Source organism: Carassius gibelio, chromosome B9, assembly GCF_023724105.1.
Source record: "Carassius gibelio isolate Cgi1373 ecotype wild population from Czech Republic chromosome B9, carGib1.2-hapl.c, whole genome shotgun sequence".
NCBI lineage: Eukaryota > Metazoa > Chordata > Actinopteri > Cypriniformes > Cyprinidae > Carassius > Carassius gibelio.
The window spans coordinates 29,170,929-29,185,548 of record NC_068404.1 but is presented as its reverse complement, the minus strand read 5'-3'; the positions used below and the strand labels follow the sequence as shown (position 1 = coordinate 29,185,548).

The following is a 14,620-nucleotide window of genomic DNA, read 5'->3' as shown; positions in this document are numbered from 1 at the left end:
GCATCACTACACACCTTTCTGAGGACTTTCTGTGGATGTGTTAAAGCGCTGCCAACATAACAGCCTACAAGCTTTTGGATTAGAGCCTGTGTGTCTCTTATGTAAACTGTGGTGTGTTTATTTGTGTTAAATAATAGCAGAAACCCAATGCACAGCCATTTCATTTCTATTTTCAAATCGCTATCGACTCGAACAGGGTTTGAAAAATGTCCTGCTTCACAAAGACTCCAGAATACGTAAGCGCTCTAATTTCTCTCTATACTCTAATTATAAATGCTCCGCTGCACTAATAGAGAAGGATTGCAAGATTTAAAGGAGCTGATCCAGCTGGCCCAGATCTGATCTCTCTTGTTACAAAACACTGCAAACAAAAGCCAGAATCACTATACTGGAAATCAGATTCGGACAAACAGAATTGTGTTTCTAGAATAAATCAGGACTTAAGTTGTTGTTTTTGCAGCTGAAATGGTTAATTGCACAAAATGCAAAGTGTCGAGCTAAATTCATTTCAGATTAATTTCAGACTGCTTAACTATAATAACAAACTTAAACCTACACAAAAATGCTTAATTAGAAATGTATAGATGAAATTTAAACTAATTCAAAGAAAAATTCCACTGCTGCAAATGACCAAAACCTAACTGAATGGAAAGTGAAGTTATGATTTATCATTGTTCATTTACTATATTTGATGATCATAATTATTTTGTAATAAAATAAAACTACAATAGCTGATAATATATATATATATATATATATATATATGTATAAACACACATTTATATAGCTGCATGAGGACAAACATTAATGCTAAACGTCAAACAACTCATAAACAGACTGAAATTATATTTTCTTCAACTCATACTGGTATATTCTTTATTTATGAATTGAAAAACACATTTTTTTTGCGACCAAATTCAATGGCAAATGTCAAAAATCAGACTAAGGACACTAAGAAATCACACACTTACTGTACAAGCAAGACTCTTTCTAACATAAAAAGCAATGTATCTCAATGCATCCATAAAAAAAAAAAAAAAAAAAAAAAAATTGCACTGAAAATTAAAATCTTAAGAACCCAATTTTTCCTGCCCTTATCTGAAAGTACAGTCTTTTTACGCTTATTGTTAGTTAGAGCCAAGTTAGTAAGAGTAACACTTACAGACTTTATATATAATGCATGACATAAGTATTTCAATGCATTTATTAATGCAGTTTATAATTCATTGTGTGATCTTACAAAAAAATAAAATAAAACTCTATCCGAAGTTATAATACTTACTGTTACAGCTAGAATGCAATGCATATAAAGTAAAATATATAAAGTAAAATAGAAATCTATAAACAAACAATAACCAAAAGAACAACCCATAACTGCAAATTTCTAAAACTAAACTGAAGTTTAAAGCATTAAAAGGAATTATGATCAGCAAAACAATACTATAGATATCAGTCTGAGGAGAATCAAAACCCTGAGCTGCATGTGACAGAATCTGTGTCCATGTGAGTCAGACGGGGGTCACACGAATCCTCAGCTCACCCACACTGTGTCTGTCAGCACAGACTGCAGATCACTGAGGACTCACAGCTCAGACGCTCTTCATCACTCACTCGTCTCGTCTCGTCTCGTCCAAGCCTCTGAAACCCCCAGGCACAAACACTTGCCCTGAACAGCACATATTTTCATTTTCTTTATGTTGAAGATGTTGCTTCTGTTTTAAGACTAAGATCCGGTGAGCAGAGAGCGATTTGACCAATCACAGCCCGACCGAGAGAACGGAGACATGCTGCTCTGAACACCAACACAACATCATCACATCAGCATCAGCGGTGGAAAACTGGACGGCCCACTTTACTCACACTAAAACCACTCGAATGGTCCACATAGTGTAATTACAAACATTTACAGCAAGGTGGCGCTACTCAAAGAAATCAGAAGAAAAAAACAGAACAAATGCAATCAAAACTGTTTTTATGCTGTCCCTCAAAAAGTACACAAATAAATGTTTCCCCATTAACCTCTTTCAAAGCTCTCTCTCTCTCTCTCTCTCTCTCTATATATATATTAATAAATATTAAATATTATTAAATAGATTTTTAAATTTATAGTTGTAGTTGTAGTTATCAAGTTAAACATAAAAGAAATAAAGGCAGCTTTGGACACTTACAAAAATAAAATGGTTTACTTTGATTTTATTTCAGTTAATTTTATTTATTTTTATTATTATTATTATTATTTTTTTTATTATATATTATTATTTCTTTTTTTTTGAAAGTTTACAAAACGACATTTCTCATTTTCTCTTGGTTTTACTTGATAACCAAAACTAAAATAAACATGAATAAAATGTATAAAAAGGACAAAAACACAACAAATTTACTAAAACATTAACAAAAATGAAAATATAAAAATAATAAAAATCTTTAATACTATCTCAATGTTATAAATAACACTTGTACAAGATCAGCTTGTAGGTTTATTAGGATTATTTAACATATATATCTTTTTACATAATACAAATATTATTATACTGCAGCTATGAAAAGTGCACTTAAACCATACTTAAAATGTCTAAAGCTGCATTAAATAACAACATCAAAAACAATTCTATCATCTATAACCTATTGAAAATATGTAAATATATAGTAAACTTCTTAATAGACTTGAACTATACTTAGTATAAAATAAATGCATTTTAAATCTACACATTTTTACTAGGGTACTACTAGTAAAGTACTAGTAACACTTACTTTAGGGTTTACTTTTACTTTTTAAAAAAATGATTTTTGATACAGAGTGTATTAAAAGTACACTTAAACTATACTTAATGTCTGAAAACAAACAATGTATATACTTAAGAATAGATGATAATATCATGTAATATATGAAATATAAGAAAGCGTAAGTTATTTTAAAGGATGCACACTTTAAGCAATGAACTTTAAGTTTCATTGGCTTGAAATGATAAACAACAGATCCAAAATGAAGACAAAAGTGTTGCGATTTGAACTTGATATTTTGTACTGTATGTAATTCAGTGACATTTTGAAGTGAGACTTAAGTATCTCAATACTTATGAAGCCAATGTATAATATTTTATGCACACAATTAAATGCTTTAGCATTGCATTATCATGGTATACAACACAACAGTATTATTCATTTGCACCAGGCGTTACATACACAATGAATCTCTTTATCAACCGTCGTGCCACTAAACTGTCAGATCCAGCCATGCTAGAGCCCTTAATAGTGCGCCACCCTAAGACATTCACTGCACCCGTTCAACATTTCCTGAAAGCATCACATGCCGCAGTAAGCAAACACAAATCTGGCACATATCCAATGAATATTTCAGAAACGTTAACTTCTTTTATGGTTCGAGTCAACATCAAGAAAAGACTTCCATACAGAGATGAAAGCATCAATTATTACACACCCGAGTATGAAGCTGCATCTCAGCCAAAGCTGCAGACAGACCCTCGGGAAGCTCCTGCTCACAGTATCCCGCATCCGATGTGCATGTGCCCAACGCTGTGTTCAATTCTTACATAAGTGACCCTCGTGTGTGACTAACCCCGCCCTCTGTTGACGAGGCCGCTAATTAGAAATCAACAAAATGAGCTGCTTTCTCTGCATGAGTGGCAACAGGAGGACCAGAGGGACATTTAATGCACACTGGGAGTTCATAGGGTGCACCCTTGTGTCGACATGAAAATAGAGATCATATATTAATAAAATAGTAAAGATGCAGATATTATAGATAATGGATAACCTCAGGATGCTCCAGTCACTCTAATAAACAAACACAACATTTAATTCGGATAAAAGATTGCTTTCTTTGACTTCCATCCTAAACAGATCTATATAATAATAATAGTAATTAAAAAACGGAAATAAATAAATACATAAACAAACAAACAATAGTGTTTTTATTAACTAAAGCAATTTAGAAAAAAAAAATGGTTTCCAGGAAATGAAATAAAATGAAACTAATATTAGATGAAAAACATAAATTAAAACTATAAATACCGCACTGGCAAATAAGTAACTGAGATGAATGAGTATTGAAATTAACAGAAATATATAAAAGAAAGCTATCAAAATCAAAAACTAATAACAATGGAAAACGCACATAATAAAATGACTAAAACTTAAAACTAACATTTTAATAAAAGCGAATAAAAAGTATCAATATATATGTTAACTGTCAAGCCCATGGACGGTTTTGTGTTTGTTATCCTCCCCTTGAGCTCCTTGTCCTAGTTTTTCCCCATGTGCTCTCTGTTATCCAGTTTGTCCCTTCTCTACTGAGTTCCTCATTTAGCTCCCTATTTAAGCTCTGTGTTTTCTTGAGTTCTTCGTCCAGTCTTATACGTCAGCTCGATGTACTATGTGTGTGTTTCCCTGGTTTGGTTTACTAGCTACTATCCACACAAACGCCGTTATTTGTAAAACCACAACTTTACTTTACTAGTTACTTGAAAAAAAAGTAATCTGATTACAAAACTGGTGTTACTTGTAATGCATTACCCCCAACACTGCAGACAAATCATGGGTCACAGGAGGGCATGCTCCCAATCAAATTATTTGATCATGACTTTATAAGTTGGAGATAGGGAGTTTCAGATAGCACGTGAAAACAGCAGAGAAGCATCTCGCTCAACATAATGGAGTGAATCGTTTTTGTTAACTTTGTGGTTTATTATTTTTAGTAGTATGGGATGCGGTAACACACATCCCTCTCACAATAGATCACTTTTGCTGCTCAGAAATATTCACGCAATCATGCAGCACGTACCAGAAGATCTGCACTCCTGTGTGGTTAGCGCTCACACTGATCTGCGTATATATATAACTGAACTGCGCTCTTGCCCACCTCTTCCAACCGAGCCAGGGACTGTTAAACGGAGCGATCACACTAGTCAAACCAACCCGGCTCTGGGGGTCAAACGTGCTCCGACACGGTTAAGATTGCCTAGTATGAACACACCCTAATTATTCTCCCGCATCCCGCACACACAAGTCTCTACCCGCACATCAAGTGTTGTCCCGCGCTGTACTCTGCTGCGATGGGTGCCGCGATCATGCAGGTCTCTACCCAGAAGGTTCCTGTTGTAATGTTATGGTCGAGGCTCTGAACTTGTTTTTCTATAACAAACTATAAAATATTTTTTATAAAAACATGAAATGTCCTAGCAGTGACAAATAGCTTATTTTATATTTAATTGAATTGAATTAATGTTATAGGAGTAATGGTAATGCTATTGAGATTTAGGCTACAATAAATATTTTAACTGCTACTATTTAAAAGGAACACTGCTGTAAAAAGCACCTTATTCGTTTATTTGCAAACCAAATGTTATTACACTTTGATCATATAGCAGTAGGCCTACTTTTAAATGAAAAAAGTGTACAATACACTATTTTTGAATACATTATTAGTTTTGTGCATAACAATGTGATTAATTGCAATTAATCGCAGACAATAATGCGATTAATCGCGAATATTTTTTTTTAATTGCCCAGCACTAATATATATATATATATATATATATATATATATATATATATAGAGAGAGAGAGAGAGAGAGATTTTTATCTAAATATTTATACAATAAATACTGCATGCATTTAAAAAATGATTGGAGTTGGGGTATGGGCGGAATTGGCAAAGTGGTTTAAAAAGAAAATAAATAAATAAAATGTTAATGGCACTTGAAGCCCAAAAGATTGATGAACCCTGATCTAGTGCATGTAAACACAGACCAGCAAGGTCAATACTAAATGCACTAGATGGATTATAATAAAGCACCACTTATATAGTACTTTTAGAGGCAGATGTAGTCCATCAGGAAAAGGGAAAAAAGTGTGTCCTCGTCACTTCAACTGAAGCATCTGTGGACTCACATGTTGTACTTAGCCTCCTCACATCTAATTTATCTCATGTCAGTATAGCGGAAAGATAGGAACAAGGAGCATTTGTATCTTTTACCGGTTCGTCACTTCAGAAGGCTGACACGGGTTGCTGCAAGAAAATGTGCAGCGTGAAGCTTTGCTCGAGTCCTAAACAGATCAAAGATGCTGTCGCTCTCGAACTCGCGCGGAATCACTGTGTGCAGTGCGCCGAGGAGGACAGAATCAGTATTCGGGACGCGCAGACGGAGGGAACGTGACAGGTTACGCCAGGAAGGACAGTTATCTGCATCAGGAGGAAGGCTGAATGAACACACTCACTTGATGTAGCAGGTCTCTCTAGAGGACGACATCTCCCAGCCATTGGAGGGTCCCTGTGTGGACGGCCAGCTCCCGGCGGCCTGCGGCGGACAGCAGGAGGACTTGATCCTCTGACTACAAGACAAACACAAGATCACAGTGGTCAGGAGAAGATGACAGAGACACCACTGTGAGGAGGAGAAACCGTGTTTAAACCGATTCCTACAACACAGCTCGTCTCAAAGCAGATTCAGGAAAATAATCGTGAGAATGCGGCAAAATTCATTCATCAAATGAAATTGACAGTAGCTGTCATTCAATGCTGATTCAATTCAGTTCAGTAACTGTCAATGCTGCAAAATTCAATCAAATAGACAAATGCAATGCAGTTTTAAAGTTACTCTACTATATTCGCTTAAAGTTGATTCAATTCAGTTAAATAAATGTCAAAAGTTGAATAAATTCAATTACTGGACACATTCGCAACAACGTAACTATTAAACTCTCTATAACCACGTTTGATTAAATTATAGTCAGTGTAAGTTGCAAAGCTCATCAATAATGAGACAAATTCAATTTTAGTTCAAAAGCAGCTCGACAGAAGCTAATAATCAATCTTAAACGGTTGCAAATAATTCATCCAAAATGAAAATTCAGTCATTTTTTACCCTCATGTCGTTCCAAACCCGTAAGATCTTCGTTCAATGGCGGAAGATGTAACTCAAGGGAGAACAATTGTTGAATAATATTGTTATTTTTGTTCTATTTGCAAAAAAAAAGTATTCTCGTAGCTTTGAAAAATTGAAGTTGAGCCAGTGAAGTCACCTGGACTGTTTTACTGATGTCTTTATTATGTTTCTGGATCTGGGAACAATTCAGTTGTGTTGTGGTCTAGATGAAAAAAGGTCTTATGGGTTTGGTACAACATGAGGGTGAGTAATGACAGAATTTTAATTTCGGGGTGGAGTAACCCTTTAATTGAGTTCAACATTGATTCAATTACAAAAAAAAAAATGTTATCAACTGTGAAACTAATTCACAAGTGTCCTAATCAAGCTCAAATAAGTTCAAAAGTTGATTCAATTTAGTTCAATAACAGTATCAGTGTTGCAAAATTCAATTATGAAAAATTCAATTCTGATTTAAAACAGGTCTACAGAAAATGTCAATATTCATCTAAATCCATTTCAAAAGTTTATTCAATTCAGTTGAATAACTGTGTTAATGTTGCAAAAAATAATTAATTAATTATTAAACAAATACATAGAATAATTCCGCTTAGTATAATAACTCAAACGATGATTCAGTTCAGTTAAAAAATAGCATCAATGTTGATTCAATTCAGTTCAAATCAGCTCTACTAAAGACAATAGTGCTAGCATTCAGCTTAATTCAGTTCAAAAGTTGATTCGTTGAGTGTCAATGTTACAAAATTAATCAATTTAAAAAATATATGATTCAGATTCAAAATAGCCGAGCAGAAGACAACAGTCCCGTTATTCAGCTTGATTCAATAAAAGTGTAAAGGTTTCATCAATCATGAAACTAATTCACAATTTTTCCATCATTCAGCACAGTTCAGTTCAATGTTAATTCAATTCAGTAAAAAAAAAAAATAGTGTTAATTTTCCAAAGTTCAATTATGAAATGAATTCAATTTCAGGTCAACAGAAAACAGTAGCTTTACTGTAAAATAAAATCGTTTACCATGCATCCCTACTTCCACTATATTGAATATTGTTGAATCCATTTACTATTTAATGCTGAATGCAAAAAATTATAGCACATATATGGAGTTTTTAGCCATGGACTGTTAGCTTTTTCCTCTTCTCAAAAGCTGCAGAATATCAACCGCTTACAGCCTGAACTTTATTTGTGACAGTGATTTAATTACATTTATTATGTAATGCAATCATCTAAGCCTCAAGATTGTCATGCTTCAGTCTTGTACGCTAAGAGCCGTGAAATTCATCTAATGCTGAACTGCCGGCAGATTCCTTAGAAAGCCTGATATCCAGTGGGTCGTTTGATCAGAGCCGTGTCAGACGGAGCTTCACATCATATAACAGATCGCTGAACGCACACATGACTCACTGTATCAGTGTGGAGCTCAAGGGCAACGTTTACACTAAAGTGCAGCAAAGAGTTAACCAATCCAAACACCCACCTGAAGCCAAACAGAAATACAGAGGATCCATTGAAGCAAAGCTGCTCCTTAGAATAAAAGCACTGGAAACCAGCGATTCTTAGGCTTTTATAATTCCATTTACAATCATATATATCATTTTTATTCATTATTATTGGTACAGTTTTAGCTTTGTATTTTTATTACTTATTATTAATGTAATTATTGATGCAATTGATGTCAATGTTATGAATGATACATTATACTTATGAAATAAACACTCGTTATTAGCAAAAAGCTGAACAGTATCAACTATTTTAGATTTATATTTTTTTGTAAATGTAATGCATTGTAACTTTTGATTAATGCAACTTAATCGATATTGATGCATTTTTTATTTTAAACATTTGATAACCTATTAATTCTCTCTCTCTCGCCCACACACACACACACACACACACACACACACACACACACACACACACACACACACACACACACACACACACACACACACACACACACATATATATATATATATATATATATATATATATATATATATTAAAAATACTCTGCATAGCATCAAAAAGATGAAAAACATCAGCCATTTTTTCCTCAGTTATACAACCCGGACCTACTTCTGGAAGGAAATAAAACCTGAAAGCATTTTTTTTTAATCGATCTTATATAATGATATCAGACAAAAACAGCAGGATGCAGACAGGAATATGATCTTAAATGAGCTGCAGTCTGTCAGAGAAACCTAACTGAATTACAGTAATAAAATTCAAATACTTAAAATGCCATCAAAGACGTCTTGCTCAACTGATGCGCACATTCAAGGGGAAAAACTTCCGGCCGTCTGAACCTCCTCATAGGATGAATGACAAAATGACACACTTTCAGAAGCTTTTCTGAAAAGCATGTATTATTTAAACATATCTCCTGATTATGTGCATTAGTCACGCAAGAAAGCACTGAAAACTCACAAACTGATTCATAATAAATGAACATTCAGCCTACTGTTTTCTCAATATAGTCCCATATGCAGAAAAGTGAGTATTTATTTATTGTTGTTAATGTATACAAAAATAAAAAAGTAAAAATAGATCAAAACAACTTATATTTGAAAAGCTAATGTATTTGAAATATATATTTTTTTAATGCATTTAAAAAGTTAAACATTACAATTATATAAAAATACATTATTAATGAATAACATATTGGAGAAAAAATCTTTATATATATATATATATAAATAAATAATAAAATAATTATACACACATTTAAAAAAATATGCATTTTGCATAAAATAAAACTGTAATTATTTATATGATTCTTTGCAGATTACATGTTATAAATGATATTTCTTCGAACATAAGTCATCTCATCTTGCACATATCTTTATTTTAAAGCATTGCCTGTGTAATCTCATTTATGCACAGCATTATTCTGAAAACAAAATTATTCAGCAGCAAAAAAGCATAGACCGCTAACTGTGGTATGGATTTAAAACACAAGTAAAATGCATGAATATCTTACACGAGCTGCAAGCATTTTCATCAAAATTATACCATTTTATCTTTTATTTCAGCAACACTTCAATATATAACTTAAATGAGGTAAAACAAAAACAAGCATAAAAGGCTTGAATGTATTTCTATTGGAGATGTTTTCATGTAAATCCTACAGGTGCAGATTCTGTAGCTCACAGTTTGATCTGAACTCTGAAGACTATTTTTAGGACCATTAAAATCTTTCCACTGTGACTTTATCCTCAAGACAATTCAACATTTTCCACCAAATTCTCATTACAAAGCTGGTCTGACATGTCTTGAGATGCAAATTAAAAACTAAACAAAGCAAAGCGACTGTAAGACTTCAGAGGACTTGGAAAATCATGCATGAGTTAACACTATGATATTTTCCTTTGTATGGAAACATACATTCTGCTTTTAATTTCTTTGCCAAAAAAAAAAAAAAAAAAAAAACAGGTTTGGAATGACATGAGGTTGAGTAAATGGATAATAATTGCCGATAAAAAAGTATTACCTGATTTGATGATGCAATGTTAAAAAAATTACTGAAATTCTGACTTTGAAAGCAGGATTATGCATAAAATAACGTTTTGTCTTAAAACAGACAGACAATTCATTAAATAGTTAATAATATAAAGAGGAATCATGAGGTTTGTGTGTTTTTCAGCAGATTAAGGGAAAATACAAAACATCTTCATCTTATGCATTATCAGATGCAAAAATGCTACAAAATGCATTCAGTTTTGCAAAAGTGTGACATGAGAGAGCAAAACAGAAACTATTTTTGTAATCAGCAGCACAAATTAAGAAACGAGTGTTGCATGATGCCTTTAAATGTTTAGAAACCACTTTTCAACATGGAATTTATGCAATACTTTGCTTTTCTTTTTTTTTTTTTTTTTTTTTGAGCAACTGGGATGGTGCCCCCCCTGGGAGACTGCATACTCTGCGTGTAGGGAGCGACGGCACTGGAGGGAACATCAGCTGCACAATTCATGAACAGCACTAAAGTGTTCAAATACGTGGATTATTCATGTTTGAAGGAGGCGTGTGTTAAAGCTTGCAGTATACAAGTATACAACTTATGATTCTCAAACATCATGACTGAAGTGGTGATTATCCTCGGACTACACTGATATATCAAGCTATAGAGGAGCATAACTATCAGTGACGGGTCTGCTTGGCATTTTCATCGTAAAAAGCAACGTGAAAACATTTAAAACAGTAAAAGAGGAATATTTCAGGACAAAGCGTGATGGACATTTCTATTATGAATCTAATCAGAATTCAAACATTCTGCATCAGGGTTGTTGCAGTTATTTTAAACTAAAACAATAAAAAAAATTGTTCAAATAAGTAAACAATAAATAAATACAATTATAATTACATATATAATTTTGTATAAATAATAATATTTTTTTTTTTCAGCAAGTTGCCAAGGAATAATTTTCACTTTGTTTAACTTGGTGTACAAAGATAACTAACTAAAATAAAAATAGAAACTATAGGCAGGCTATATTGTAAAAAAATAAAATAATATAATAATAATAATTATAATAATAATAATAATAATAATAAATATTGTATATATATATATATATATATATATATATATATATATACACATATAACAAAAAGCTAACTCAAACTAAAATGTTTACCTATAATTAAGATTACATCAAAAAAAATAATAATTTCAAATTATTAATTAAAAAAATTGTAACATTGATCTGAACTAGTTATAATCAATAATCTGATATTTTAGTTTGTGTCCATCCCTAATTCAATCAAGCAATTAATTTTAATGGATTATCCAAAACTATAATGTAATTAAATATATGAAGCAGCATATATGAAGCTTATATATATATATATATAAATCATTACAAATCATTTTTGCTATAGGAAAAACAAATTACAAAAAAATCTGAAATAAAAATAACAATTACTATATCAACCTCAAGTTGCCTTTACAACTATTAAAAATAAGTTTAAATACTAAAATGACTTAATATGTAATAAAATAAAAATTGAAGTAGAACTTGACAAAATGACAAAAGCACATACAATTACGAAAATATTAACAAATGCTATAATAATAGTATAGAATTAATACTTAGACTGATGTAAAATATGTGGTGATGCGGTTACTATTGTAAACTGATGACCATATGAGTTTTATCATACAGATAATCTCACAATCCTTCTCATTTAGAAGGTGATTTGCTGATTGTCTTCAGGATCCACAGCACAGAAATCACTGATGGACCATAATATGTAAATGAAGCTGTTCTGTTGCCATGGCAGCACAAGCCTCTGTCTGTCTGAGAGGAGAATGACAATCAAATGAATGTCTCGTAATGAGGAGCCACAGAGAAAGTGTCCAGTGAACAACAGGGATTCACTCTCTGACCGACAGGATCCTCCCAAATCAATCCAGAGCTCAACTAGCTGCCCATCATTTCAAGATCAACAGAAAAACCACTAGAACTAGCTTTAACAAGGCAACAGCTTCATTAATATCTGATGATATCAGTGCTTTAAGTGGGCCGGTATGCACCAGTACTCAGTACCACCACTTCCAAATATAGCTCTAGAGCGTACTGCCACCTCTCTGTGCGCCCAGAACGTGCTTTTAGCGTACCGGTACGTTCATTTGAGTTATTTTTCACTTTCTTTTCTTCATGTTTTCCTTGGCATTCACTATATAACATTCTAGTAGAGCTCCTGGGATGCAAACATATTTTCTTCATTCATGCATAAACCTAATTGTAGCTATGGTCAATTATATTATTGAAAGGCATCATGATTTTGATGTTTAAATGCTGAAAACAGACTCCTGATTTAATGACATTTTTCATTACAGAAGTTACTCCTATTTTCTTTTTCCAGAAATGAAAATTATTAATTTAACATTAACTTTATTTTACAATGTATTCAAATCTATATAGTAAAACAATATATAATAATATCAATCTGCAAATCAAAACATTTTTTTTTTATTTTGCAATCTGTTATTATTACAGTTTTTTTTTTTTTAGGATTTTGTTTTAGGCAAAAATACCCTTTAAAATCCAATATGAGTTTATATTAGTTTGATTTTGTCAACTATCTTTGTCTGAGTTGCAAGGTGTCAGGTCCAGTGTGGGGAAGGTTACTTTGGAAATGTGATAGGTTACAGTCTACAAATGACCTTATTTAAAATGTAATATGTAGTGTCACTGTTTCAAGTGACTTTAAGTAATGTAACTGATTATATTTGATTACTTTTTGATGACTTTTCTAAATTTCTATTGTTTTCAGATTGTGATTATTTTGAATCATCTAAAGCAGGCAGGATTAATGATACAGTGATACTCAACACTGATTACTCTCAGATTTCACAATCCTTCTTCACTTGAATTAAGATTGTAAAGTACAACCACCTCAAAATAGGACTTGAGCAGCTCTTTTTACTTTGCAATCTTTTTTAGGTTAGATTTAAAAACATAACTTTAATAGCTATGATACTGTTTTTTAAATCAGATCTTTGCATAGCTATGACAGGAAACACTGGCATCTAACAATGCCTTGGAAAAAATGCAGTTAATCTAAAAATAAAATAAAATAAATACATAAATAAATAATCATTTACATAAACCAAAATAGGAAATAAAACAGTTATGGAATAAGCATGTGTCATATTCTGTGTCTTCAACTCCAGAAACATTGGTTTCTCAAATTTTAAATATGTATATGTGTGAAAATATTCAAATGTAACTCCCTTTGTAATCATTAACAATATCATAATTGACTGTAATTTAATTACAGTTTAGCTACATTATATTAAAAGATTACAGCTACATTTATTTTGCAATTAAAGACGTAATTTAGTTACATGTAACTAGTTACTGCCCAACACTGGTCAGGTCTGATGATAAAAGATAAAGGACTGAATCTTTCAAGTGTTGAATGGAGATGGCAGATGAGGGACGAAACAGGGACGTTCACAAACTGTCACAGAAGAATGTGCTCCGAACGTCTGAGGGGGGGACGTCCCCTATTTGCCTATTTGTCAGTTTGGGGATCGCGAATCATTTGAATCAGTTCGTGAGTTCGGAGTGGATTCGCGAATCATCTGAGTCAGTTCGGGAGTTCGGAGCGGGATGGCGAATCATTTGAACCAGCGGGTTCGCGAATCATTTGAGTCATTTCGGGAGTTCAAAGCGGGTTCGCGAAGCATTTGAGTCACTGTGGGGATCACAAATTATTTGAATCAGTTCGGGAGTTCGTAGCGGGATCGCGAATCATTTGAGTCAGTTTGGGGATCGCGAATCATTTGAGTCAGTTTGGGGATCGCGAATCATTTGAATCAGTTCGTGAGTTCGGAGCGGATTCTCGAATCATCTGAGTCAGTTCGGGATATCGGAGCGGGATGGCGAAGCATTTGAGTCACTGTGGGGATCGCGAACTATTTGAATCAGTTCGGGAGTTCGTTGCGGGACCGCGAATCATTTGAGTCAGTTTGGGGATCGCGAATCATTTGAATCAGTTCGTGAGTTCGGAGCAGATTCTCGAATCATCTGAGTCAGTTCGGGATATCGGAGCGGGATGGCGAAGCATTTGAGTCACTGTGGGGATCGCGAACTATTTGAATCAGTTCGGGAGTTCGTTGCGGGACCGCGAATCATTTGAGTCAGTTTGGGGATCGCGAATCATTTGAATCAGTTCGGGAGTTCGTAGCGGGATCGCGAATCAT

General features: G+C 33.3%; 1 protein-coding gene across 3 annotated transcripts in view; it reads right to left on the bottom strand.

Annotated features, from left to right (window-relative positions):
- LOC127964768 (FERM and PDZ domain-containing protein 4) overlaps positions 1-14,620 on the bottom strand; it is a 58,590-nt gene that overhangs the window by 23,776 nt on the left and 20,194 nt on the right. For 2 of the 3 annotated variants that reach the window (XM_052565092.1, XM_052565093.1), the window contains exon 2: positions 6,238-6,351. In XM_052565092.1, the coding sequence (XP_052421052.1) occupies positions 6,238-6,351 (114 nt within the window). Of the gene's footprint in view, positions 1-3,439; positions 3,540-6,237; positions 6,352-14,620 lie in introns of those variants that run through there. The other variant, XM_052565094.1, reaches the window with a different exon arrangement.